At 48.5% G+C, this 24,351-nt stretch overlaps 2 protein-coding genes across 2 annotated transcripts in view; both read right to left on the reverse strand.

Annotated features, from left to right (window-relative positions):
- Positions 1-1,355, reverse strand: part of mertka (c-mer proto-oncogene tyrosine kinase a) — a 28,404-nt gene extending 27,049 nt beyond the window's left edge. The window contains exon 1 of the mRNA XM_056292409.1: positions 1,069-1,355. Coding sequence (XP_056148384.1) covers positions 1,069-1,141 — 73 coding nt within the window. The 5' untranslated portion in view covers positions 1,142-1,355. The remainder of the gene's footprint in view (positions 1-1,068) is intronic.
- A 174-nt stretch (positions 1,356-1,529) lies between these two features.
- LOC130123132 (follicle-stimulating hormone receptor-like) lies at positions 1,530-18,017 on the reverse strand. Its single transcript, XM_056292259.1, is given in 9 exon segments — positions 1,530-1,551; positions 4,023-5,246; positions 6,674-6,742; positions 7,767-7,952; positions 9,807-9,914; positions 10,020-10,094; positions 11,617-11,688; positions 16,265-17,048; positions 17,492-18,017. Coding segments are annotated over 9 exon segments (3,066 nt in total).
- Between the last annotated feature and the right edge of the window lie 6,334 nt (positions 18,018-24,351).

A 24,351-nucleotide genomic window follows, 5' to 3' on the forward strand; every position in this document is an offset into this window, starting at 1 on the left:
GTGTTCGTCACGTGACTGCGTCTCTGTGTGTGTCGGAAGAAACAGTGGTTCGGCTTGGAGTCGCCTTGTCACGAAAGTGGGGAGGCGGTCTCCTTCCAGACTGCCGGCCGGAGAGATGCAGTTGGCGAACGCATGCAGTACGAGGGTGGGTGTTTGAATTAAGAAAAGGGATCGATTGGCCACTAAATTGGGAGAAAAAAGGGAAAAATCAGAAATAAATAAAAAAAAAATGAAATGGGTACTCCGGACCATGGGTGCCACGCACCTTCAGAGGGTCCGCTTCAGCTCTGTGTGCTGTCTGTGTTGAGAGGCGCGGGTCGTTTATCTGGAACAGACACGACACAACGAGGCGTCCGCGAAGCCCGAGGTGATCAGGACGAATTCTCTCAACAAGCCCCCTCGTGTTGTCCACGCCACTCTGTACACTGCCCTCGTCTCAAGGGCCACTTATGACCCGCCCTCATTCGACCTCTAAATTAGAGCCACTTAATTTCATCTCGAACCCCAAATCCACTTTGCCCCAAGACACGACCCGTCGTTCACCGCAAACTCTGTGACTATCTGGGGGTCTTTCCCCCTTCTCCACGGTGCAGCATTTAACCAGTGGACGCCCCTCGGTTTTATGGGGCCAAACACGTCTCGGGGTGACCCTAAGACGGTCTTGGTACCCTAGTGGTGCACAGCTTCCACGGAAATATGGACAAAAGCAACGTTTCACTTTCTCTAATGTTGGGGGGGGGGGTGGTCAACTCTAGGAAACGTCAGATTTCAGGTTGAGAAACAATATCATCTGAGGGTCTCTTTCCTCAGCAGCTGTTAAACACCGTTATGGGCCCTTTCTCTTTCCGTTCCGGACCCGGGAGACAACAGGGGGGTTCGAGGCGTGACGTTGTACCTGCTCTCGTCTCCTCATGCAGAAAGTTACTTAAAGGAGTCTGCAGACCGCCAGACTGTCGGGTCCACCTCTGGTGAACGACCCCCCCCCCCCACACACACACACACACACACACACACAGCACCACCACCGAAGTAGGGAATCAAACCTTGGGGAAAAGTGAACACACGTACCAGCGGGTGGCTGTCCAGCAACAAGCGCCACGGCGGCGGCGCAGAGCAGAACCGCAACCGACTTCCGGTCCATAGTCAGTGGCGCGCCCGGTCGGTTACCGTCCGCTCATGGTGCCCCGGGGTCCGACTAACGGCTCGCGCAACACCCGCTTCGCTGCGAACGCAAAAACGTAACCTCGAACCTGCGTTCAGCATCACACGCCGGGAGAGGGGCGTTTGGACCGCCGCGGTACGCGCGCACGTCGGACTCAGCAGACCAAGATTTGGTTACAAAAAAACAAGTTTACTTTTTCCTGACGTCAGGGCCGACGGAGGCGGCGACAAGTGGTGGTGGTGGTGGGGGGTGGGGGTTGGGGGAGTGTGGTGGTGGTGGTGGGGGGGAGCCGCTGGAGAAAAGTCCGTTACACACCAACAGCGCATTTTACGTGGGAAAACCGTGATGTTACTCGTTATACACGCGTTCAAACCATCTCGCGGCTCTTTCTCGAGACGGACACAACAGAAAGGAGAAACACTGTTGCGAACACACGACCGGAGTGTATAAACACGAGGAGAACCCCCGCTACAATGTAGCGGCTTGGTTATCCAGCCGCCCGTCTAAATCTCCCTCCTCTCCATCCTGCCAGATAACCGCCTTCCCCCTGCCCCTAAACCCCCCCCCACTCCAACTGCCTCCCCCCAAATGCTGAGAATCATCTGAAATGCCGAGAAAAGTGGTTTCTACCCATTTTTAGAAAATGCATATTTTGCATAATTATGCATAATTATTTTAATTTTCTGCTATTTTTCTGGTCCTCTCTGGAACAATACCTACCACCTCCAAAAAAAATGAGGATCATAAGTGCATTTGTGCAAAAATGCATATATTTTGCATAATGCCAAAACATTTAAGTCCAGGAAAAAAATTTTTATACAGGTGAAAAAAATCAAAGATGCTCAAAATCATCTGAAATGCCGAGAAAAGTGGTTTTTAGCCATTTTTAGAAAAAAAGCATATTTTGTATATTTATGCATAATTATGCATAATTTTCTGCTATTTTTCTGGTCCTCTCTGGAGCAATACCTACCACCTCCAAAAATAAATGAGGATCATAAGTGCATTTTTGCAAAAATGCATATATTTTGCATCATGCCAAAACATTTAAGTCCAGGAAAAAAAATTTTATACAGGTGAAAAAAATCAAAGATGCTCAAAATCATCTGAAATGCCGAGAAAAGTGGTTTTTAGCCATTTTTAGAAAAAAAAGCATATTTTGTATATTTATGCATAATTCTAATTTTCTGGGATTTTTCCCTTACTCTCTGAGACAATACCTACCACCTCCAAAAAGAATTAGGATCATAAATGCTTTAGTTTTCAGTCCCGCTATCTACACTAACACACACACACACACACTAACACCACACACACACACACACACACACACACATTACGAAAATATAGGAGTGGATAAGGTTACGTGTGTTGAAGTGAAAAAAAAATGTCGTCAGTTGCTTACAAACGTACACACCATCCCGTAGACATCCACTATATCAGCGTTTCTCAAGTCTTTATTACACGATCATAAATGCCACAGAACATCCTCGGCGTTGTCTGCTCCACTCCGCCACCGTGTGGCGCTTCTAGGCTACTGCACAAACCACCGCGCTTTCTGCAACGTTCATTCAAGTATTTTGACCACAAATATTTACTGTTCACACTTAATTTAAATAAATAACTACACAACGCTTCCTCCAGTCTGAAAAAAAATCCCCTCTCATAAATATTGAATGTGTCTGGGATATCAAGTCACTGTAACAAGTTAATGAGCCACTTTGATGGCAAAACGCCATGCCAGGTGGACGTTGTCCTCTTGGATTCAACCCCCATTGTTTGGATTGAGGTACTCCACAAGAAGATGAGGGAGAGAGCCCAGGAGGATTTCCAACTGGCTGGTTTCTACCTGGATTTAAAGGGGCTGAGCGGATATTAACCATAACTGCAAAATGCCGCCGCCGGGATAACAAAGCCACTCTTCCAATGTCCCTTGTCTCTCGTCGGAGTTTCAAAAGTCTATTAAAGCATCCATAGCATATAAGCTATGAACCACCTATGTGTGTGTACACAAGGTTTTTCTATCCTAATGATTTGATTTTGAGATACTTTATTGACCCCCGTAGGGAAATTACACTCTGCATTTAACCCGTCCTAGCTTAGCTAGGGGCAGTGGGCGGCCGCCGTGCAGCGCCCGGGGACCAACTCCCGTTCGTCTCGCCATGCCTCGCTCGGGGGGCACAGACAGGAGTATTAACCCTAACACGCATGTCCTTTTTGACGGTGGGGGAAACCGGAGCACCCGGAGAAACCCCACCGCAGACACGGGGAGAACACGCAAACTCCACACAGAGGACGACCTGGGATGACCCCCGAGGTTGGACAACCCCAGGGTTCGAACCCAGGGCCTTCTTGCTGTGAGGCGACAGCGCTAACTGATGCGCCACCGTGCCGCCAAACGTCCCCATTAGGATAGAAAAACCTGACACCACCTACCTTCGGGGACGTTTTATGGGTCCCCATGAGGAAAAGGGTGTATTTTTAGTGTTAGGACTTGGGTTTAGGGTTAAGGTTAGAATTAGGATTAGGTTAAGGTTAGGGTAAGGGTTAAGACTAGGCGTGTATTTATGATGGTTGTTAGGATTAAGGGCTAGGGAATGAATGTAGCCAATGAGGGGTCCCCACAAATATAGGGGGACACGGCACATGTTTGTGTGTATGCGAGTGTGTGTGACTCCAATCACTTTTTTACATGAACATGACTATTCCACTTGTTTTGTTTCTGTCTACATGATAGACGATATAACCAGTCATTTCATCTTCCATTAATATTTTTTTTTTAAATTTATCTCTTTTCCAATCGTCCGTTCTCAGTGGTCCAATATATCGGGAGAACACAGTAATCTGTGCTTGCTCCGACTGTCCACAGACGAGGTCTTCCTCCTCTTATAAATGTTGGCTCTGTTGCTGAAAGGCAGCCATTCTCAGCACCGGGCGGGAACCCTTGTTGTTGGAGGTGGTTGATCTGTTCCTAATGACATTTTCTGAGCGGCAGGCCCTCCTCATGCGATAAGTCCTGGCTTTGCTCTCGCAGCAACCCATGCTGCTCATGAGCTGGTAGGCATCCTTCCTGAAAGCCTTGGTGAAGATGGCATAAAGGAAGGGATTAGCACAGGAGTTGATGGGGAAGAAGAGCACCAGGAGAATCTTGGAGTTAGTAACTGTGATTAGGGGCACCTCGAACGCTGCCGAGATGGCAAAGAAGGAGATCGGCGCCATGCACAGCATGTCGGTGAAAACAAGCACAGCCATGCGCTTGGCGATTTTGGCATCAGCGCCACGTCCAGGGAACTCGGGGTTCCTCACAGCCAAGTAGATCAGCATGTAGCAAACACACACGGTAAGGAAGGCGGCCACGTTGACGAGCAGCAGGATTATGATGAAGGCCTGAGCCAGGGGGGTTTCTATGTCCATTGGCAAGCACATGCTGACTTTGTTGTAGCTGCTTACACCAACCAGGGGTAGTGTTCCCATGCCCAGACAGATCAACCAGCCAGCTGCCATTACACTAGCAGCCTGCATGAGGCCAAGACGGCGTTCTGGCTTCAGAGCATTGGTGATGGTATGCCAGCGCTCCAGAGTGATAGTGGAAAGTGTGTAGATTGACAGTTCCCCACCAAATACAGACAAGAAGCCGGCGGCACCGCAACCGGGCCCAGTCTGCCATTCAGCGGCATGCTGACTGTAGCGTCCACGTGTGCGCAGATCCACAATGGCTATCATCAGAAGGTAGACTCCAATGCAGAGGTCTGCGAAAGCCAGGTGGCACATGAGGAAGCGCGGTACGGTCAGCTTGCTCCGGCTGGTAAAGAAAACTAGCAGCACCGACAGGTTACCCGTGATGGTCAGTGCGCTGATAAACCAAATGGCGACTCTGAGAAAACTGAAACCTGCAACGTCCTCGCAAGGGTTGAAAGCATCGGCTTCAGGGGTGCACCGGGAACTCTGGCAGTAGTCCAGTTCTGGATACCGGAAATTCACGTCTCCAAAGCCTCCGTCTCTGATAAACACATCATCGTCGGAAATAGATGGCATATCCACAGAAAGGGGTGTGTTTGATGAAGCTCCAGTTACACCTTGAACCCTGTCAAAGAAGAAGAACTTATTCAGGTCGGATATTCATTCATGTTGCACAGTTGATGGGTATTCTTATAATCCCCAATTTGCATGCCACACAACTTTACAAAATGCTGAGGAAGTTTACGGCATATTGGGTTTTTTTTCTCTCTGAATAGTTTTTGCATAGCCGGACCATCTGAAATGTGTCTTAAAAGACTCTGGAGCTCTATCAGCAGTGCAACGTGCATGCAATACAGCCATCCATCCATTATCCAAACTGCTTATCCTGCTCTCAGGGTCGCGGGGATGCTGGAGCCTATCCCAGCAGTCATTGGGCGGCAGGTGGGGAGACACTCTGGACAGGCCGCCAGGCCATCACAGGGCCCACACACACACACACACACACACACCTAGGGACAATTTAGTCCGGCCAATTCACCTGACCTACATGTCTTTGGACTGTGGGAGGAAACCGGAGCCCCTGGAGGAAACCCACACAGACACGGGGAGAACATGCAAACTCCACACAGAGGACGACCCGGGACGACCCCCGAGGTTGGACGACCCCGGGGCTCGAACCCAGGACCCTCTTCTGTGAATATACAATCAAATATAACATCAATAACCAACACAGACTGGAGAACACGAATGCTTATGAGTAAACAAACCAGATGGTACTCCAGGGAGGACAGGCTTCTCGGAAGTAAACTACAGTCATTTGTGAACCAAACTATAAAGTGCTAATCTATGCAGAAAGATTTTATTGTTTCACAAACAAATCTGACAGGATTGGTGAATAACCCCCCCCCCTTATTTTTCTCCTCAATTGTACCTGGCCAATTACCCCACATCTCCAAGCTGTCCCAGTCGCTGCTCCACCCCCCTCTGCCGATCCGGGGAGGGCTGCAGACTACCACACGCCTCCTCCCATACATGTGGAGTCACCAGCTGCTTCTTTTCACCTGCCAGTGAGGAGTTTCACCAGGAGGACGTAGCATGTGGGAGGATCACGCTATCCCCCCCCCCCCCGTTCCCCCTGAACAGACGCCCTGACCGAACAGAGGAGGCGCTAGTGCAGCGACCAGGACACATACCCACATCCGGATTGTGCCTGTAGGGACGCCCGACCGAGCCGGAGGTAACACGGGGACTCGAACCGGTGATCCCCGTGTTGGTAGGCAACGGAATAGACCGCCACGCTATCCGGACGCCCAGGATTGGTGAATAAATTCAGGTCAAAGCTGTAGTTGGGTGCTGCTCACTGCATAGTTGGGGTTACACGATATATCTACAACTGCTCAATTACAAAGGTGTTGCTTTCATCAAAAACATAATTTAATCCTTTGCCACTGGTTTAAAAAGCCGGCTCGGTCAGCTTCCCGTAATCTCAAGCAGCTCTGACGTTGTTTAAACACAGGATGAGACTGAATAATTAGCCTGATTAATGTTCACCTCGCTGAAGGGTCAAACTCATCACAATATATGGATCCATTACTCCATGCCGGGTGAATGGGGAAATCCCTTTGGGGGAAAAAGGAGGAGAAAGTCAGGAAATGGTTTGGGGCTCTCCAAAGTGTGCTGTTACCGTCGCGTTCTTCGAGAAGCTACGTGGCTGCACGTCAAATTAAAGACACGGCGGGCGAGCAAATCTAGACGACTGACTGGAATCCCCTCTGGCGAGCAAATCTAGAAGACTGACTGGAATCCCCTCTGGCGAGCAAATCTAGACGACTGACTGGAATCCCCTCTGGCGAGCAAATCTAGACGACTGACTGGAATCCCCTCTGGCGAGCAAATCTAGACGACTGACTGGAATCCCCTCTGGCGAGCAAATCTAGACGACTGACTGGAATCCTCTCTGGCGAGCAAATCTAGACGACTGACTGGAATCCCCTCTGGCGAGCAAATCTAGACGACTGACTGGAATCCCCTCTGGCGAGCAAATCTAGACGACTGACTGGAATCCCCTCTGGCGAGCAAATCTAGACGACTGACTGGAATCCCCTCTGGCGAGCAAATCTAGACGACTGACTGGAATCCCCTCTGGCGAGCAAATCTAGACGACTGACTGGAATCCCCTCTGGCGAGCAAATCTAGACGACTGACTGGAATCCCCTCTGGCGAGCAAATCTAGACGACTGACTGGAATCCCCTCTGGCGAGCAAATCTAGACGACTGACTGGAATCCTCTCTGGCGAGCAAATCTAGAAGACTGACTGGAATCCCCTCTGGCGAGCAAATCTAGACGACTGACTGGAATCCCCTCTGGCGAGCAAATCTAGACGACTGACTGGAATCCCCTCTGGCGAGCAAATCTAGACGACTGACTGGAATCCCCTCTGGCGAGCAAATCTAGACGACTGACTGGAATCCTCTCTGGCGAGCAAATCTAGACGACTGACTGGAATCCTCTCTGGCGAGCAGACAGCGACATGGGACTACAAGGCAGGCTGCGTCTATAGAGACATTCTACACACTAACCTGAGGTTGCACAGGGTTTTTATGACAACGAGGTGCCTACAAGTTACTATGAGGATGGTGTTACCTGTCTGCGCTCCAGGTGAGCAACGCACAGCAGTGGCTGCTGTAGGCGAGGTGGGCCTCTCGCGGGCTCCAGAGTCCTTGCAGGGGAGGCAGCCTCTTTAAAGCGAACGCCGACTGGGCCAGCAAGACCAAAACCGACTCGAGTCCGTGCGCTGGTAGGTCCCCGACCGCTGTTGCAGAGACATCCCTTGGAAATAAAGAGTAGACCAAAATAATTTCGTTGAACGTGAGGTCACCGGGACCGCTCCCAGGACAAAACATGACGGAGCCAAACTCTTTAATAAACTCCCTCGTAAATGATTAGGCGGCGAAGGCATCTCCGCGACCGACTCCCCCCGGGCTCAGGGTCCAGGACCGCTGTCCTTGTTGTGCCCCACTGATAACAGTCCTCCCTCTGAGTAAACAGACACAAACAAACACGCTTGTTTTGAGCGTGTGTACTGTTAAAAGAAAGCTAAGGAAGTAAGGTTTCTCGCGTTGAGTGAGTGAGTTTGATAGCAAAATCAATTTATTCATAGGGCGTGCTGGGGCCGATCTAGAAGGTTCCCCTCTGTTTGACTATCCCTCCCAATTTCGAAAATACGGTTATTGACGTCTCTACTTTCTGGGTACATATCCAAGGTTCACTTATTGTGTTGCCTTCTTCGCCGTCTCGTGTTCATTTGTGTGAGCGTGTTACACAACGGTGTGACAGGCCTCTCCATTCAGGTGTGCTGGGTGGGGGATTCAGGAAGCGGATGCTCACCTCCTCGTGACAATGGCTGAGTCAGAAACCCAATACCGTAGTCCCGGCAACTGACCCAGACGCTCACATGCCACCGCGCAGTGTGTTTGCAAAGTGCCGGATGTGGATTTTGGGTGTGTGGGAAGTGCCTGGGAATAAAGCCGCTTCACTTTGTCATCGCACAGCTGTTCAGTTACAATGAGATGTGATATCTGCATTCAGCCCGTCCTATTGTATAGGAGCAGTGGGCAGCTGTTCTGCTTCCCATTGCCTTGCTCAGGGGTACAGGCGGGAGTATCAACCCTAACACGCAGGTCTTTCTGACGGGGGGAGGAAACCGGAGCACCCGGAGGAGGAAACCCACGCAGACACGGGGAGAACATGCAAACTCCACACACAGAAAGGACCTGGGACGGCCTGGGGTTCGAATCCAGGACCCTCTTGCTGTGAGGCAGCAGTGCTGACCCACTGGGCCACCGCGCCGCCCCAAACTGCGTTTGCAAGAATTTCTGAGTCTCCGGCTGATTTTACCACACACACCCCAGCTGGTCTATAACGCACCGGGCCCTGCAGAACCTTCCTCAGCTGAAGAGCCGCAGCGTATGTGCAGATTCATCATTACGTTACAGACAAAATGCAACCGCATAAATCAAGCATGAGTGAGAATTAAACCATCGTAGCGGTCTATTCCGTTGCCTAGCAACACGGATATTGCCGGTTCGAATCCCCGCGTTACCCCCGGTTTGGTCGGGCGTCCCCACAGACACAACTGGCCGTGTCTGCGGGTGGGAAGCCGGATGTGGGTACGTGTCCTGGTCGCTGCACGAGCACTTCCTCCGGTCAGCCGGGGCACCTGTTGAGGGGGGAGGGGGAACTGGGGGTGATCCTCCCACGTGATACGTCCCCCCCCCCCAGTGAAACTCCTCACCGTCAGGTGATAGGAAGCGGCTGGCGACTCCACATGTATGGGAGGAGGCATGTGGTAGTCTGCAGCCCTCTCTGGATCGGTAGAGGGGGTGGAGCAGCGACCGGGACGGCTCGGAAGAGTGGGGTAATTGGCCAGACACAATTAGGGAGAAAAAGGGGGGGGGGGGGCAGGGGGAATCCAAAAAAAAAAAAAAGTATTGAGACAGTCGGCGAGAACAGACCTCCTCTCTCGCTGCATTGCTGGCGCCCCCGTTCGGGTGAAAACAACGTGCGGCCTCCATTACACATGTACGAGGCACGTCGTCGAAACAACTTCATACACAAATGAACAAGTCACGACGATTATTCCATTTTCCAAATTGTGCGGTTATGTCGAAAGTGCTTTTCCACCTCATCCGCTGCTGAGTGTTTGTGCTATTTAGTCTAAATCGGAGGGACAAATTTGGGGGCGCATGTCCCCCCATGCGGTACATCAGATTCCTGGTTTTCTCGATTGAGCTGTGCAACAACGGCAGACATACAAATTCAACACGCTGCTGCGCCACAGTTGTTTCAACAGGTGCGCGTCTCGGCGACTGAGAAGGTCTGCGAAGCGGCACTTACATCTCCGAGAGGTTGAGAAGACTGTTGAACGCCAACGTCTGAATGGTTTCCAGAGTGAGGCTCATTGAAATCTCACTGCGAGTTTACAACAGAGATCAGGGGAAAAGTAAGAACAGCCGCCAGGAAAGGCCCCTTTGAGCCTCAGGTTAAAGACAGAACACATGGCTCCTCTGCACCTCCAGAGATGTGCCCTCATACACAACGGTTGGACATGGGGCAAGCGTAAACAGTGCTTATAGGCACCAAAACTACGGATATATACTCTAAGTGACAATCTACATGTAAACAACGGTAGGCCTTTGTACACTACAACACCGTAGGCGGTGCACTTGTGTTCCCATGGCACTGTAGGCTTACTTTAACTCCCGAAGAACACGCTCACCTAAGAATCATTAACATACCAATTTCTCGTGGAGGATCATTTTGGTAACATAAATTGTGAAGAATATATATGTTGTGTTGTGTAGATGTACCGTCGCCATAAGTTTACCCACATAATATAATATTTGAAAAATGACAATCCAAAATAAAACCTAAGAATGATCTGTTTTCCTTCTGCGTGTCAGGATATCCTACACTATAGGCTAAAACCTGAGCGCCGTGTTTTTGTTTTCGCGTTGGAAACACTAAACACCAAATAGATTCATTCATTCATCATCAAAACCGCTTATCCTGCTCTCCGGGTCACGGGGATGCCGGAGCCTATCCCAGCAGTCAGTGGGTGGCAGGCGGGGACCCTGGACAGGCCACCACAGGGCCTATTACAGACTTTTCTGCATATACTCCACTCCCATCCTTCCACTGACTGTACAATAGGTCTCAAATTGTTCATGCAGTTGAGATGATGTGCCTAAGTCGCCTGCCTTGCCCAAAACGGGCTCATCGTGTTTGGAACATTTTTGTGGACTGCACCTTTTGCTGACCTGATACGTTGAAAGTACATTGAAACCTAAACTCTTGAGTTTTTCCCCAGTTGAGCGACTGTTGTGTTATCTGGTTGGTGCATTCATGAAGCAAGGAAGGAAGCTCCAGCTGGATCTTAGCAGGGCAGCAGGTTGTGCCCTGCACTGCTAAGATACTGAAGCTAATGGAGGTAAAGTGCATGACTATTTATCCCAGCTGTAAGCAAAGGAAGGGTGAAATGTCTCATTGTTTGCTTTTAAGAATCCAAACGCATGGTAAAAACAATCGAATCTTATCTCAGAAACCCATTTGTTTCCTGGTGGGCCTGCTGCTGGGGGTTGGTTTAAACTTCCAAAGTCAAAACCAAATTCAGCTCAATCCACCGTAGAGTGCGGCGGTATGCACTTTCTGATTCACCCTTGATAGGAAAATGGGAAATTTCGGGGGGTTTTTTCTCAGTAAGGCAACACGTAGTGACTCAACACTTCTCTTTGTCTAGATTTTGGTGTGAATAAGCGGCCTTTCAGACTCGGCTCGGGAAATGGCATACATCTGTCCCTCAGAATAAGAGTTGTGCTACCTCCTGTTGCTGGAGCTCAACAGCCACAACAGCTGGGGTTCACCTTCCTACGGGACGGTTTCAGGAGATGATGACTGTCAGGACAATGGAAGAGCCCATTAAGACTTGACTTACATTTTCTGGACTCCTTTCAGATCCTCGAAAGAATGGCTGGAGATAGTGTGGAGAGAGAGGTCGCTCAGGACTCTGAAACAAGAAGATATGGTATGAATAAAAAAAAACACGCCATTACCATTAAATTCTTTTATGGGGGATTAAATGAATTTACATTTATTACAGGTGTCGAAATGACGCATAGCTTCCTGTACATCGTGGCAGTTTTGTTGCTCCGGTGTTTTTCCAATAAAAACTCTACCTGTTTCTGTTCTTGGAGATGAAAATGTGAAAAAAATTAAACCTCATTTCAAGTTTTTACCAATGAAACCATGTAATCTGTTTGAAATAGGCTACAGTGCATCTGGGACACGTAAAACAAATTTGCTGGTTCGAATCCCAGTCTACTACTACTACTACTACTACTACTACTTTCGGCTGCTCCCGTTGGGGGTCGCCACAGCGGATCATCCATTTCCATCTCTTCCTGTCCTCTGCATCTTCCTCTGTCACACCAGCCACCTGCATGTCCTCCCTCACCACATCCACAACACACCACCTCCTCTTTGGCCTTCCTCTTCTCCTCTTCCCTGGCAGCTCTATATTCAGCATATTTCTCCCAATATACCCGGCATCTCTCCTCCACACATGTCCAAGCCATCTCAATCTTGCCTCTCTTGCTTTGTCTCCAAACTGTCCAACCTGAGCTGTCCCTCTAATGTACTCGTTCCTAATCCTGTCCTTCTTCATCACTCCCAATGAAAATCTTAGCATCTTCAACTCTGCCACCTCCAGCTCCACCTCCTGTCTTTTCATCAGTGCCACCGTCTCCAAACCATATAACATAGCTGGTCTCACTACTATCTTGTAAACCTTCCCTTTAACTCTTGCTGGTACCCTTCTGTCACAAATCACTCCTGACACTCTTCTCCACCCACTCCACCCTGCCTGCACTCTCTTCTTACCTCTTCTGCACCCCCCGTTACTTTGTACAGTTGACCCCAAGTATTTAAACTCATACGCCTTCATCACCTCTACTCCTTGCATCCTCACCATTCCACTGTCCTCCCTCTCATTCACGCATAGGTATTCCGTCTTGCTCCTACTGACTTTCATTCCTCTTCTCTCCAGTGCATACCTCCACCTCTCCAGGCTCTCCTCCACCTGTACCCTACTCTTGCTACAGATCACAATGTCATCCGCAAACGTTATAGTTCACGAAGACTCCTGCCTGATCTTGTCCGTCAACCTGTCCATCGCCATTGCAAACAAGAAAGGGCTCAGAGCCGATCCTTGATGTAATCTCCAGCACCAACAGAGGGGAACATAAATCGTGGTGTTACCTGGTAGGGGTAATAACATGTCACACCCATAGAAATTGAACGAAAGTAGAACGGACGTTCCCATTCGCTCAACAGAGCAGGATGGTCTTTTTCTTCTTCTTCTTCTACTACTACTACTGCTTTCGGCTGCTCCCGTTAGGGGTCTTTTTCTTCTTCTTCTTCTACTTGGTGTTTATTGGCTGTTAGCAAACAACGAATTGGTGCAGCGGCGGCCATTTTTAATTGAATCGCTACCCCGGAAGTCGGAAGTTGTTACGACGCAATTCTATTGGTCAGTCGGTTAAAGGGTCCTTCCAGCCTACTTTGAACGGTTGTTGCCTATGTTGTACTAGTAGTAGCCAACGGCACATTAATAATATAATACTAATAATAACAGTAATGATAACCGTGTAATGCTATTAATAACGCGAAGACACAATAGGCCTGAGATTAAACACCAGGAACACTCATAAGTTATAGGTTTATTACCACTGTTAGCAAACGATAGCTCACGTACGCTAACTAGCTAGCTTACGCTAGTAACCTATAGGGTTTTACCATTAGGTTAGCTAACGTTAGCTCATTTTATACGTTTGTTTATTCATTAGCATACGGACCGTCTAGGGCAGTGGTTCTCAACCTTTTTGGGGTCCTGGACCCCCTGCGTATTTTTGATCTACCCTGAGAACCCCTCCACCTGATCTTGGGGGAGGGGGGGTTGCAATTTGATAGAAACAGTAGAAACTGCATTTTAAATTGCATTATAGCATTTATTCACTCTTTGGAGCAAAAATAAGAGCTTTCAGTTGTAACGTAGATATAGTTAACAAAACAGAATTCTTATGCAGTAACTTTCAGATATATGTAACAAAACAGAATATGTATTCAGTAACTTTCAGATATATGTAACAGAACAGAATTCTTATGCAGTAACTTTCAGATATATGTAACAAAACAGAATATGTATTCAGTAACTTTCAGATATATGTAACAAAACAGAATATGTATTCAGTAACTTTCAGATATATGTAACAAAACAGAATATGTATTCAGTAACTTTCAGATATATGTAACAAAACAGAATATGTATTCAGTAACTTTCAGATATATGTAACAAAACAGAATATGTATTCAGTAACTTTCAGATATATGTAACAACAGAATTTTTATGCAGTAACTTTTAACAACGCAAACGGGAGCGAGATCTCTTATTTAAACACAATAAATTACACTTGTGAAACAGATGTAATTAGAGAAAAAAGTCCTGTTACCCTTTATAGTTTAGGTAGATAAAGGTCTCAGTCACATTTGAGTAAAATAATCCTATTTCTATAAATGTCATAGGATCTTTTTTTAAAGATATTTTATTTTCACGGACCCCTTGCAATTACACCACGGACCACTAGGGGTCCGCGGACCCCCGGTTGAGAAACACTGAGCTAGGGTATACCGATCGTCTACCTACAGCTGCCATTGCACAGAGCCGTGGCGGTCGCTGCCCGGCCCGTACCGGAAACCTGGTTTGTTCCACCTATTTGCTAACGTTGTAGCGGGCTAACTTCCGGAAACGGATCTGCGGTAGGTCAAAAAATAAAAAATAAAAGAAAGATATGCGGCAGGTCATGGACTCTTTTTTTAAGTCGCGGACTCGTTGACGTGATGTTTTGCAGAAACGACTAAACCAGCAGTGGAGAAAGTACGATTATTTACAGCTCCACCGAGGTGCGTTGTCGCCATAGCAACTGTAACCGGTTATTCTCTTGCCCGGTGCGGGATTCGATACGGGGTGTACTGCACCACAAGGCGACATCACTAACCGCTCGACTAAAGGGTCAGACTCGTTAACTAGGGACTAACGTGTCTTATTAGTAGTTTACACAACCAACGACAATCGCCATTTTCTTTTGAACTATCGTCCCACCGCTGCAACGAGCGACTCCTACAGGTGATGGTGCCTGCTACAGCTGCCGGTCGATCCGGGGGAAACAGCGTGAGCCTCAGACACATTTGTCCGGGATCCACAGCCTCAAAAATGGGTTGAACCTGACATGGTCTGCCGTCCTTTTTGTTTCTGTTTTTTTTTCTGTTAACTTTGACACTGTAAACTACTAATAAGACACGTTAGCCCCTAGCTAACGTGTCTGACCCTTTAGCCAAGCGGTTAGTGATGCCGCCTTGTGGTGCAGTACACCCCGTATCGAATCCCGCACTGGGCAAGAAAATAACCGGTCACTCCACTAAGGTCCAATTGAAGGGTCTCCTCTGCCGGAAATATCGCGAAAAAAATGGTGGCCATTTTTAGTGTTATGCAGCCCTTCATGTTTTGACAGAAAAATGGGGAAAATTATTTTTTTCTCCAAATCCTCAGTGGGTTGGGTAGGCTGTCAATAAATGCATTCCAGGTACACAGAACACGTGTGGTGGCAATATCCACTGAAAATATAACTCTTAAAAAACATTTCTACATGATTTGGGATCAATTTAATGCAAAAAATGTAGTCGTTTTTTCACTTTTTTTTCAATAATTTCATCTTTACTTCAGAGTTATGGCATTAGTCAATATGCCATTCTTTTCACCAAACAGTATACACATTCCACAGAAAAAATTATAAAAATCCAACCAAAATCATTGGTTCTGTGATGATTTTAGCCCCCAGCGAACGAGTCTAGCCCTTTAGCCGAGCCGTTAGTGATGTCGCCTTGTGGTGCAGTACACACCGTATCGAATCCCGCACCGGGCAAGAAAATAACCGGTTACACTAATTTGCGATCAACAGGCTCAGAACCTCAGTAGAACTTTGGGCTGCTCTCAAAATTCCGAAAGACATCCTGGATATTTAAAATGGTTGTTAATGTCCACATTATTAAACATCATGGCCAAGGCATCGTTTTAATTTTAGCATAACCCTGTTCTCCCAATGGAAATGTGCAACACAATAAATATAAAACAGCAAAATGATTTTTGTTGCTTTAGTGCGTCAGATGACAAATAATTACAAAAAAATTAAATTAAACTTCAACTGAACAAAATAATGTAACATAACTTGATTAACAAGGTGCAGGTCCCTGTGAGGTGGGATAGTTAGGAGGGTGCCACACTGCAGATACTGCTCTGGGGACAGACCTTCACCCTCACCACCTGAGGAGACAGCAAACAAGACAGGCAGGGTGGGTTATACAGCAGCGCAACACAAGATGCACCCCCCCTCGCTCTCTCTCTCTCTCACACACACACACACACAAACACAAACAAGGCCTACTTACGTTATGCATCACTGTCTTCAAGCGCAAGTTCAACCCTTGAACATCTGTTGGGGTCCCCGGTGCAGAAACACGAAATGCCACACTTCACACTGGCTCTTGCACAGGAGCATCCTCGGGCACACATGCTTTTCTTGCAGCGACAGCATTTGCTGTGTTTGAATTCAGAAGGTTTTGCCTCCTTCATCATCATGGTTGCCACCAATTTGCCATTGACAAGCTGTCTCTCAAAATCACTGGCAGCCGGGTAGGTAGGCTGAACCATGTGTGCCCGCTTACACACCGCCAACTGATGCAGGGCTCGGCGAAGGTGTAACAGGAAGGCATCTTCGGTCGGTGGAAGGCAACGCATGTCTCCTTTGATGCTCGCAAAGAGTCCAAAGTCACTCCTGTCATAGAGTGACATGATGTATCTGTTATGACCTCTTCCTGAACATCCAAGGCTTTCCTCAGGGTCACCGTACCTGCACAGCGGCAGAAGGTCTGTCAGGTGTTTAATGGCAGTTGTGTAAGCCCGCCTTTTTCCTCTTCTGTACAGATAGCTCACTGTGTCACATCCGGTAAGTATGTAGGTGCTGAGGAGAAGGGATGTAAGATCTGCAGCGGCAACATCATACTTCCCTGCCAGAGCTTTCGTGATGGCATGAACAGGTGGGAAGATATCCATCGTCTTCACCCACAGCCCCTGCAGGCCGTCCATGTGTGTGATGTAGTACACGCACATCATGATCACATCCGTGTCAGTCGCAACCACTACAGCCCGTTTGTGGTGCAGAATTTTTACTGAGTATGCAATGTGAGCAAACATCCTGGTATCTGCCTCCTCATGTTTCTCACAGGAAAGTTCTGGAAGCTCAACCTGACAATCTTCTGACAACAGGACAGTGTGACCAGGATCACGGAAGATTCCACCAAGAATAAGTGTGCATCCTGCAGGAAGTGACTTGTTCTGAGCTGCCCATGCTTCTCCCATGTAGTTCAACAGATTAGCTTCATTCAGTGGATTGTGAATGAAGCCTCTCCATTCAGGTACAGGGAGAGTATCATGTGGCTTGTACTCCTTCATCACCAACAAAGTGGATGCAGTCTCACTTGTCTGGGATGATTCCGAGGAGCTGCCTCAGGTACTTTCTTTGCAGTTCATGGAAGGTGCTGCTCCCAAGATGTTGGTAACGTTGAATGAATGCCATCTACTACCATTACAACAGGCTTGTCAGATGGCGGTAGTCTGTCCACTTCCCCCCATGAGCTGCCAAGGACTGTCTCGATTGCAGCCAGGTAGTCTGCCTCGTTTCCTTTACGCATAGCATAACCTTGGTCAAGGGACGGATCTGGCTCAAACAGGGAGGCTGGGCATCTTGTCCATTCATGACCAAAGACTTCCACCTTCCTGTCTTCATCTAAGTCCTGCACAAAGTACAGGTTCCGGACAACTGCACTCTCTTCCTCGTAGACCTTCTTGGCTTTGAATGCCACGGAGAGTGACTTTTTTGGCTTTGCTGCAAAGGTGGCAAGTTTTATTTGGGCTACTTTCTCACTGTCTGATTTTCTTGCTGCAGCCAGTGCCTCCAGTCCTTTTTCACGAGCGCTCGCCAAGTCTGCAGATGCGGCTTTGTGGCCTGTTGAGATGTTCATCAGCTCCTGTTCTTCACATGTGAATGGATTGATCATGTGGTTGTTGATGACATCTGTTATTTTCCTTACACTTTCTGCCTCCTTTGCACCTTGGCTGTTAAAGTCCTCATGGTGTTTGGTGTCATCCATATCCAGGTGTGCCATAGGCTTTGTCTGCTCTGACACAGCTGTCAGAACTGGAAGAGCTTTCAAGTATTTCTCCATGGCCGCTGACTGATGCCAGTGAAGAGTTTTGTCTTGGCATCACGGTTGTAGGTTTTCTCAAGTGCCATGTCTGTCCAGACACCATTGAACCGTCCTTCTGTTTCACCTACAGTGAACTTCCCATCCTTGAATTCCCTATGGATGTTTGGAGCCAGTGTAGGCAGGCTTCTCATTGCTTCTAGGTAGTGCGGCAGGCAGGATACATACTTGTAGTGGCCAGCAGCTACAAGGTATGGTAACATGTTTTCTACTGCAGCCAGGTGTTCCTCCCACAGACCTGCACGCTCAGCATGGATGAACCGTTTCAGAATCATCACCATAGCCATGTACGTTAGCCATAGCTTTGTGGTAGGTGAGGTACATGCTTCATCAAACTCAGCCATCAAACATGACAGCTTTTTCAGTTGGTCAGTTGCATCAGCACACGCAGGAGATGCCTTCTCTACGTCCTCTTCTGACAGGGCATCTAGGAGATGGGAAATATTGTAAATGGGAAATATTGTGCAGTCAGGTGAAAGAAATCCAGATGTTTGACACTACCAGCTAACTAGCTGTTGACAAATCCCCTCTCTCTATATACCGTACAGTACTATATATATAAAAACAAACTATGCATAATAGATAGTTTGTTTACAGCTTACAGAACATTTGTATCTTTCAGTACTGTGATATCCAATATAGCTACATTTCATATTTGTGTGGCCATTCATGGCACAAGCTAACGAGCTACAATTTTTCTAAACCTGAACGTAACAACTGGCCATGTAGCTAATTGCTAACGGTAGCTAGGGCAGCCTATAGTTATCCTTACTAGCCTACTATCTGTCTGACATGAAAAACACATCAGCTAATTACCATTACAATATCCATAATTACCATTCTCTTCCCCCAAATGCTGGGACGGACCTATTCACAAAACTCACTGTCACTTGTCACTTACCAGAGAAAATGATGAGCAGCTTTGAAGTCCGTTGGTAACCGTTGGTTGCTTGTTCCAAACTCATTCAAATCACTAAGAATGTGTGTGTGTGTGTGTGTGTGTGTGTGTGTGTGTGTGTGTGTGTGTGTGTGTGTGTGTGTGTGTGTGTGTGTGTGTGTGTGTGTGTGTGTGTGTGTGTGTGTGTGTGTGTGTGTGTGTGTGTGTGTGCCATGATGCTAAATATCCAGGATGTCTCTCGGAATTTGGAGAGTAGCCCAAAATTCTACTGAGGTTCTGAGCCTGTTAGTAGTAAAATCATCACAGAACCAATGATTTTGGTTAGATTTTTATAATTTTATGTGTGAAATGTGTATACTGTTTGGTGAAAACAATGGCATATTGACTGATGCCATAACTCGGGGCCATAGCTGATTGCCAATGAAGTAAATATGAAATTATTGGGGGGGAAAAGTGAAAAAACGCCTCATTTTTTTGCATTAAATTGATCCCAAATCATGAAGAAATGTATTTTAAGAGTTATTTTTTCAGTGCATGTTGTCACCGCATGTGTTCTGCGTGCCTGGAATGCATTTATTGACAGCCTACCCAACCCGCTGAGGATCTGGAGAGAAAAAAATCATTTTTCCCATTTTTCTGTCGAAACGTGAAGGGCTGCATAACACTAAAATGGCCCCTCTGTGTGCATTAAACTTCCCACTCACTGCAGACACACATAGCCATTGTTCTCATGCGTACCTTCCATGGGGCCACATAGCAACTGTTATCAGGCCTGCCTCCCCGTTGCCGCATCCCAGGAACGGCCTGGTGCAGCTAAGGACAAGTGCAACAGACTTACAGACACTCACGAGGCACAGAACGTGATTAACGTAGATGTTTCCTGCATTCCTTTGCGAGATTACAGATGCATTAAAGATTCTCTGTTTGCGCCAATACTTGTCCGACGATCCTTCTTCCCAGAGCTTGCTGGGGCAGGGGCTCATTAAAAGGATAGAAGAAAATCCACTACACACACATCATGTCCGGTTCAACCCATTATATAGAGCTTTTGAGCCTGTGGATCCCTGACTACATGTTATATAGTCCCCCGGAGATACCTGCAGCGTGCATCGGAGGATGCACATCGACGTCGAAGTCATGCAGCGGTGGGGCCTTCAATGCTGAACTGGCATTAAAAGGGGGGAAAAAATGTGCAGCAGAGCAAGTTGAAATGATGTGTTGTTTTCTTATATACCAGAGATGTGCAACAGAGCAACTTGTGACGCCGATAAAACTCCGCTATGGTAATCCAAAACGCCTTTGCCAACAGGTAATCGTGTAATGACCCAAGGGACGAGCATTCTGCGGTTATTTTAATGCATAGCCAGCTTGAATAATTTCCTCTGAATTCGTCCTGTGTGTTGCTATGGCTCAACAAAAAGTGGAACTTGCCGGAGCTGAACAAAGTTCAGTCGCTGGAAACGATTTCGATTCTCCTCAACAACAACACGTACTTCCTGGAAACTGGAGTTAAGGAGGGCAAGTGCAAAGACTGCATCTCTCCCTCCATCTTACGTTTCACACACACACACACACACACACACACACACACACACACACACACACACACACACACACACACACACACACACACACACACACACACACCCAGCGGCATCGTAGTGGGGTGGGGGTGGGGGTGGGGGGAACCTACCAGGGCCCAGAAAAACACACACACACACACACACACACACACACACACCCAGCGGCATCGTAGTGGGGTGGGGGTGGGGGTGGGGGGAACCTACCAGGGCCCAGAAAAACAGACACACACACACACACACACACACACACACACCCAGCGGCATCGTAGTGGGGTGGGGGTGGGGGGTGGGACCTACCAGGGCCCAGAAAAACAGACACACACACACACACACACACCCAGTGGCATCGTAGTGGGGTGGGGGTGGGGGTGGGGGTGTGGGGGGGACCTACCAGGGCCCAGAAAAACAGACACACACACACACACACACACACACACACACACACACACACACCCAGTGGCATCGTAGTGGGGTGGACACACACACACACACACACACACACACACACACACACACACCCAGCGGCATCGTAGTGGGGTGGGGGGGGGGAGGACCTACCAGGGCCCAGAAAAACAGACACACACACACACACACACCCAGCAGCATCGTAGTGGGGTGGGGGGGGGAGGACCTACCAGGGCCCAGAAAAAAAGGGGGGGGGGCCCTCGGGAAGCCTGGAATGAAAAGTTTGTTTTGGTTTGCGAATGTTTATTTCTAACTAATTAGCGTCACAACTTCGGTTAAGATTGGTCAGGTTAAAACAGATTAATCTACCGTGACTGTAAATAATATACGGTGGCGCTAGATAACTCAGAAAGTGATGGCGGGAGAGACAAAAGAGGCAAGGGGCCCGCAGAGACGGCTTACGTATAGGGCCCGAAATTTTGTGCTACGCACCTGTGTGCGCACACACACACACACACACACACACACACACATGCAGGCAGGGTGAGAACGGGGGGGGGGGTACGTTCACCCCGAGGCTAACCGTCATGCAAAGCCTAATGTGTTTCTTCCAGCGTGTTGGACACCGGGGGGACGGAGACATTCATGAAGGCTTAGTGGCTGCACCAAGCAGGTAACAAGACTGGTAGAGCTGCTTTCAAGCTGGAGCTCTTTTTGACGGTGTTTCCTCCATTATTTGACTGCACGTTATTTACAAATAAGCGGTGGCGTAGCGGTCTAAGCGTCGGCTTTGTGTGGATGCAGTTGCCCGCTGGGGGCCGGGGGTTCGCGCCCCGGTCTCGTCACATCCGACTATGACGATTAACCAACGTAGGCAGCCTCGTTTATCCCAAACATCACTGATTAAGGGGTTTGTAAAAAGCTGGTAAAGCTGCGACGCCTCTGCTACAAAATCTAGCCCAACAAATAGATGGTGTCCTAACGAGGCCGATTTGAGTCACGCGGAGTGCCTTTCCAAATGCACCAAGGACGAATGCAGTATGAAGGTGGCGTTGGGCTGCACTAAGAAGCATTGGATTGAGGATTTCATGAAACTGGCCTCCTACCACCAGTTTCGTGGCTGGTAGCCCACCATATGAATGCTTCACGTGCAGATGGTCCCCAAAGCGTGCACGGCTCTGCGTGTAGTCACGCGGGAGGATGTGCAGTGCAGCGTGGAGGAAAGCCCAAGATGTTGTAGGGCAGACCCACACCTCAGTTTGGAGGGGGGGGGGGATAAAATCCGAGTGAATTCTTGAAATGGAAAATGTCAAACGCGGGTTTCAACGGGAGGGCACAGAACCGGAGCAGAACAGCGCGGCTTCGGACGTCGGAAGCGTTCGATTCATCCGGTGCCGCCGCAGGTGGATGATCCTCTCCGTGCGTAAATACGCACAGGATTGGCTCCGACCAGTTGCTCTGAAGCACCCTAACATGCAGGAACCCAGGCAAGGTGTGTGTGTGTGTCGATATGCCCAACTTACAGCCTTTCACTCCAGCGGCCCATCCGAGCCGAGCCCTCGGTGAGGTTGTCGCACGTGACGGCGTCGGACACGCGAGCGCCCGCGCGCACGGGGGAGCCGGAACGGAACACAGCGAGAGAGAAAAAGAGAAGCTGCGCAGACGCGCCCATTGTGGCCGTCGTTATCCCACCTCATCAACCTGTTCCGTCCTGTCCAACGCTTCCGAACCATTTAGGAGCCGGAATTTAAAAAAAAGGGGGGGGGGTTGAAGACGACGTTTTGCAGTTTCCATCGTCCTTAAGAAAACAGTTTTGAAACTTGGTGCGCCCTTGCGGCATTCCGCTTTATTCCTTTGCGTCCTTTGTGCCATCGTTTTTTTCCTGTAAGAGAATCAACATCAAGAGATGCACCCCCCCTCCCTTCCCCTCCCCTCCCCTCCCCCTCCCCCAAAGCCTCCTTACTGGCGCAAAAAGAAAAAAAATGAAATGTACCATAGTTGTACTCCAGTCTGTGGGGTCCCCCCCCCCCCACACTCTGTCTGTCTGTCTGTCTCTCTCTCTCTAGCTATCTAGCTATGACTAAGGCAGGATAACACTGGATACACAATTCGTACCCTACACTCACCGAGCACTTCATTAGGAACACCTATACAACTACTTATTCGTGCAATTATCTAATCAGCCAATCACGTGGCAGCAATGCAACGCATAAAATCCTGCCAACACCGGTCAGGAGCTTCTTTAATGTTCACATCAACCATCAGAATGGGGGGGGGGTGTGATTTCGACCGTGGCGTGATTATTGGTGTCAGATGTGCTGGTTTGAGTATTTCTGCACCAGCTGATCTCCTGGGATTTTCACGCACAACGGTCTCTAGTAGAGCTACTCAGAATGGTGTGGTGGTGGTGGGGGTGGTGCTGGGGGGGGGGGTCCAGTGACAGGCAGTTCTGCAGATGGAAACGTCTCGTTGATGGGAGAGGTCAGCAGAGACTGACCGGACAGGTTCAAGCTGACAGAAAGGCTACGATCACAAACCACTCCGAGCAGAAAAAGCATCTCGGCATGTGAAACACGTCGAACCTTGAAGCAGATGGGCTGCAGCGGCAGAAGACCACGTCGGGTTCCACCTCTGTCAGCCAAGAACAGAAAGCTGAGGCGGCAGTGGGCACAGGCTCACCACAACTGGACAGTTGAGGATTGGAAAAACATGGCCTGGTCTGTCGAATCTCAGTTTCTGCTGGCACACAGACGGAGGGTCAGAAATTGGTGCCAACAACATGAAACCATGGACCCAACCTGCGTTGTGCCAAAAGTCCAGGCTGGTGGCGGTGGTGTAACGGTGTGAGGAATGTTTCCGTGGCACAATTTGGGCCCATTAACACCAATCGATCATCGCTTGAATGCCACCGCCTGTTTGAGTATTGTTGCTGACCATGCGCATCCCTTCATGGCCACAATATATCCATCCTCTAATGGCTACTTCCAGCATGGTAATGCACTGTGCCACAAAGCAAAAGCCCTCTCCAACTGGTTTCATTAAAATGACGATGAGTTCAGTGTTCCTCAGTGGCCTTCCCAGTCACCGGATGTGAATCCGATGGAACACCTTTGGGATGCGGTAGAACGGGAGATTGGCAGCATGAACTGGCAGCTGACGAATTTGCAGAAATTGCACAATGTAATCATGTCAACGTGGACCAGAATCTCAAAGGGGTGTTTCCAGCGTCTTGTGGAATCCACGCCACGAAGAATTGGGGCTGTTTTGAGAGCAAAGGGAGGCCTACCCGTCATTAGTATAGTGTTCCTGTTAAAGTGCTCAGTGAGTGTACATTGAGAATATATGTTCTAGTAGGCCTATGTAACTACCTTGTGAGAGGCCTAAATAAATGTGTGTGCACCTAAATAAA

Source organism: Lampris incognitus, chromosome 13 (assembly GCF_029633865.1).
Source record: "Lampris incognitus isolate fLamInc1 chromosome 13, fLamInc1.hap2, whole genome shotgun sequence".
NCBI lineage: Eukaryota > Metazoa > Chordata > Actinopteri > Lampriformes > Lampridae > Lampris > Lampris incognitus.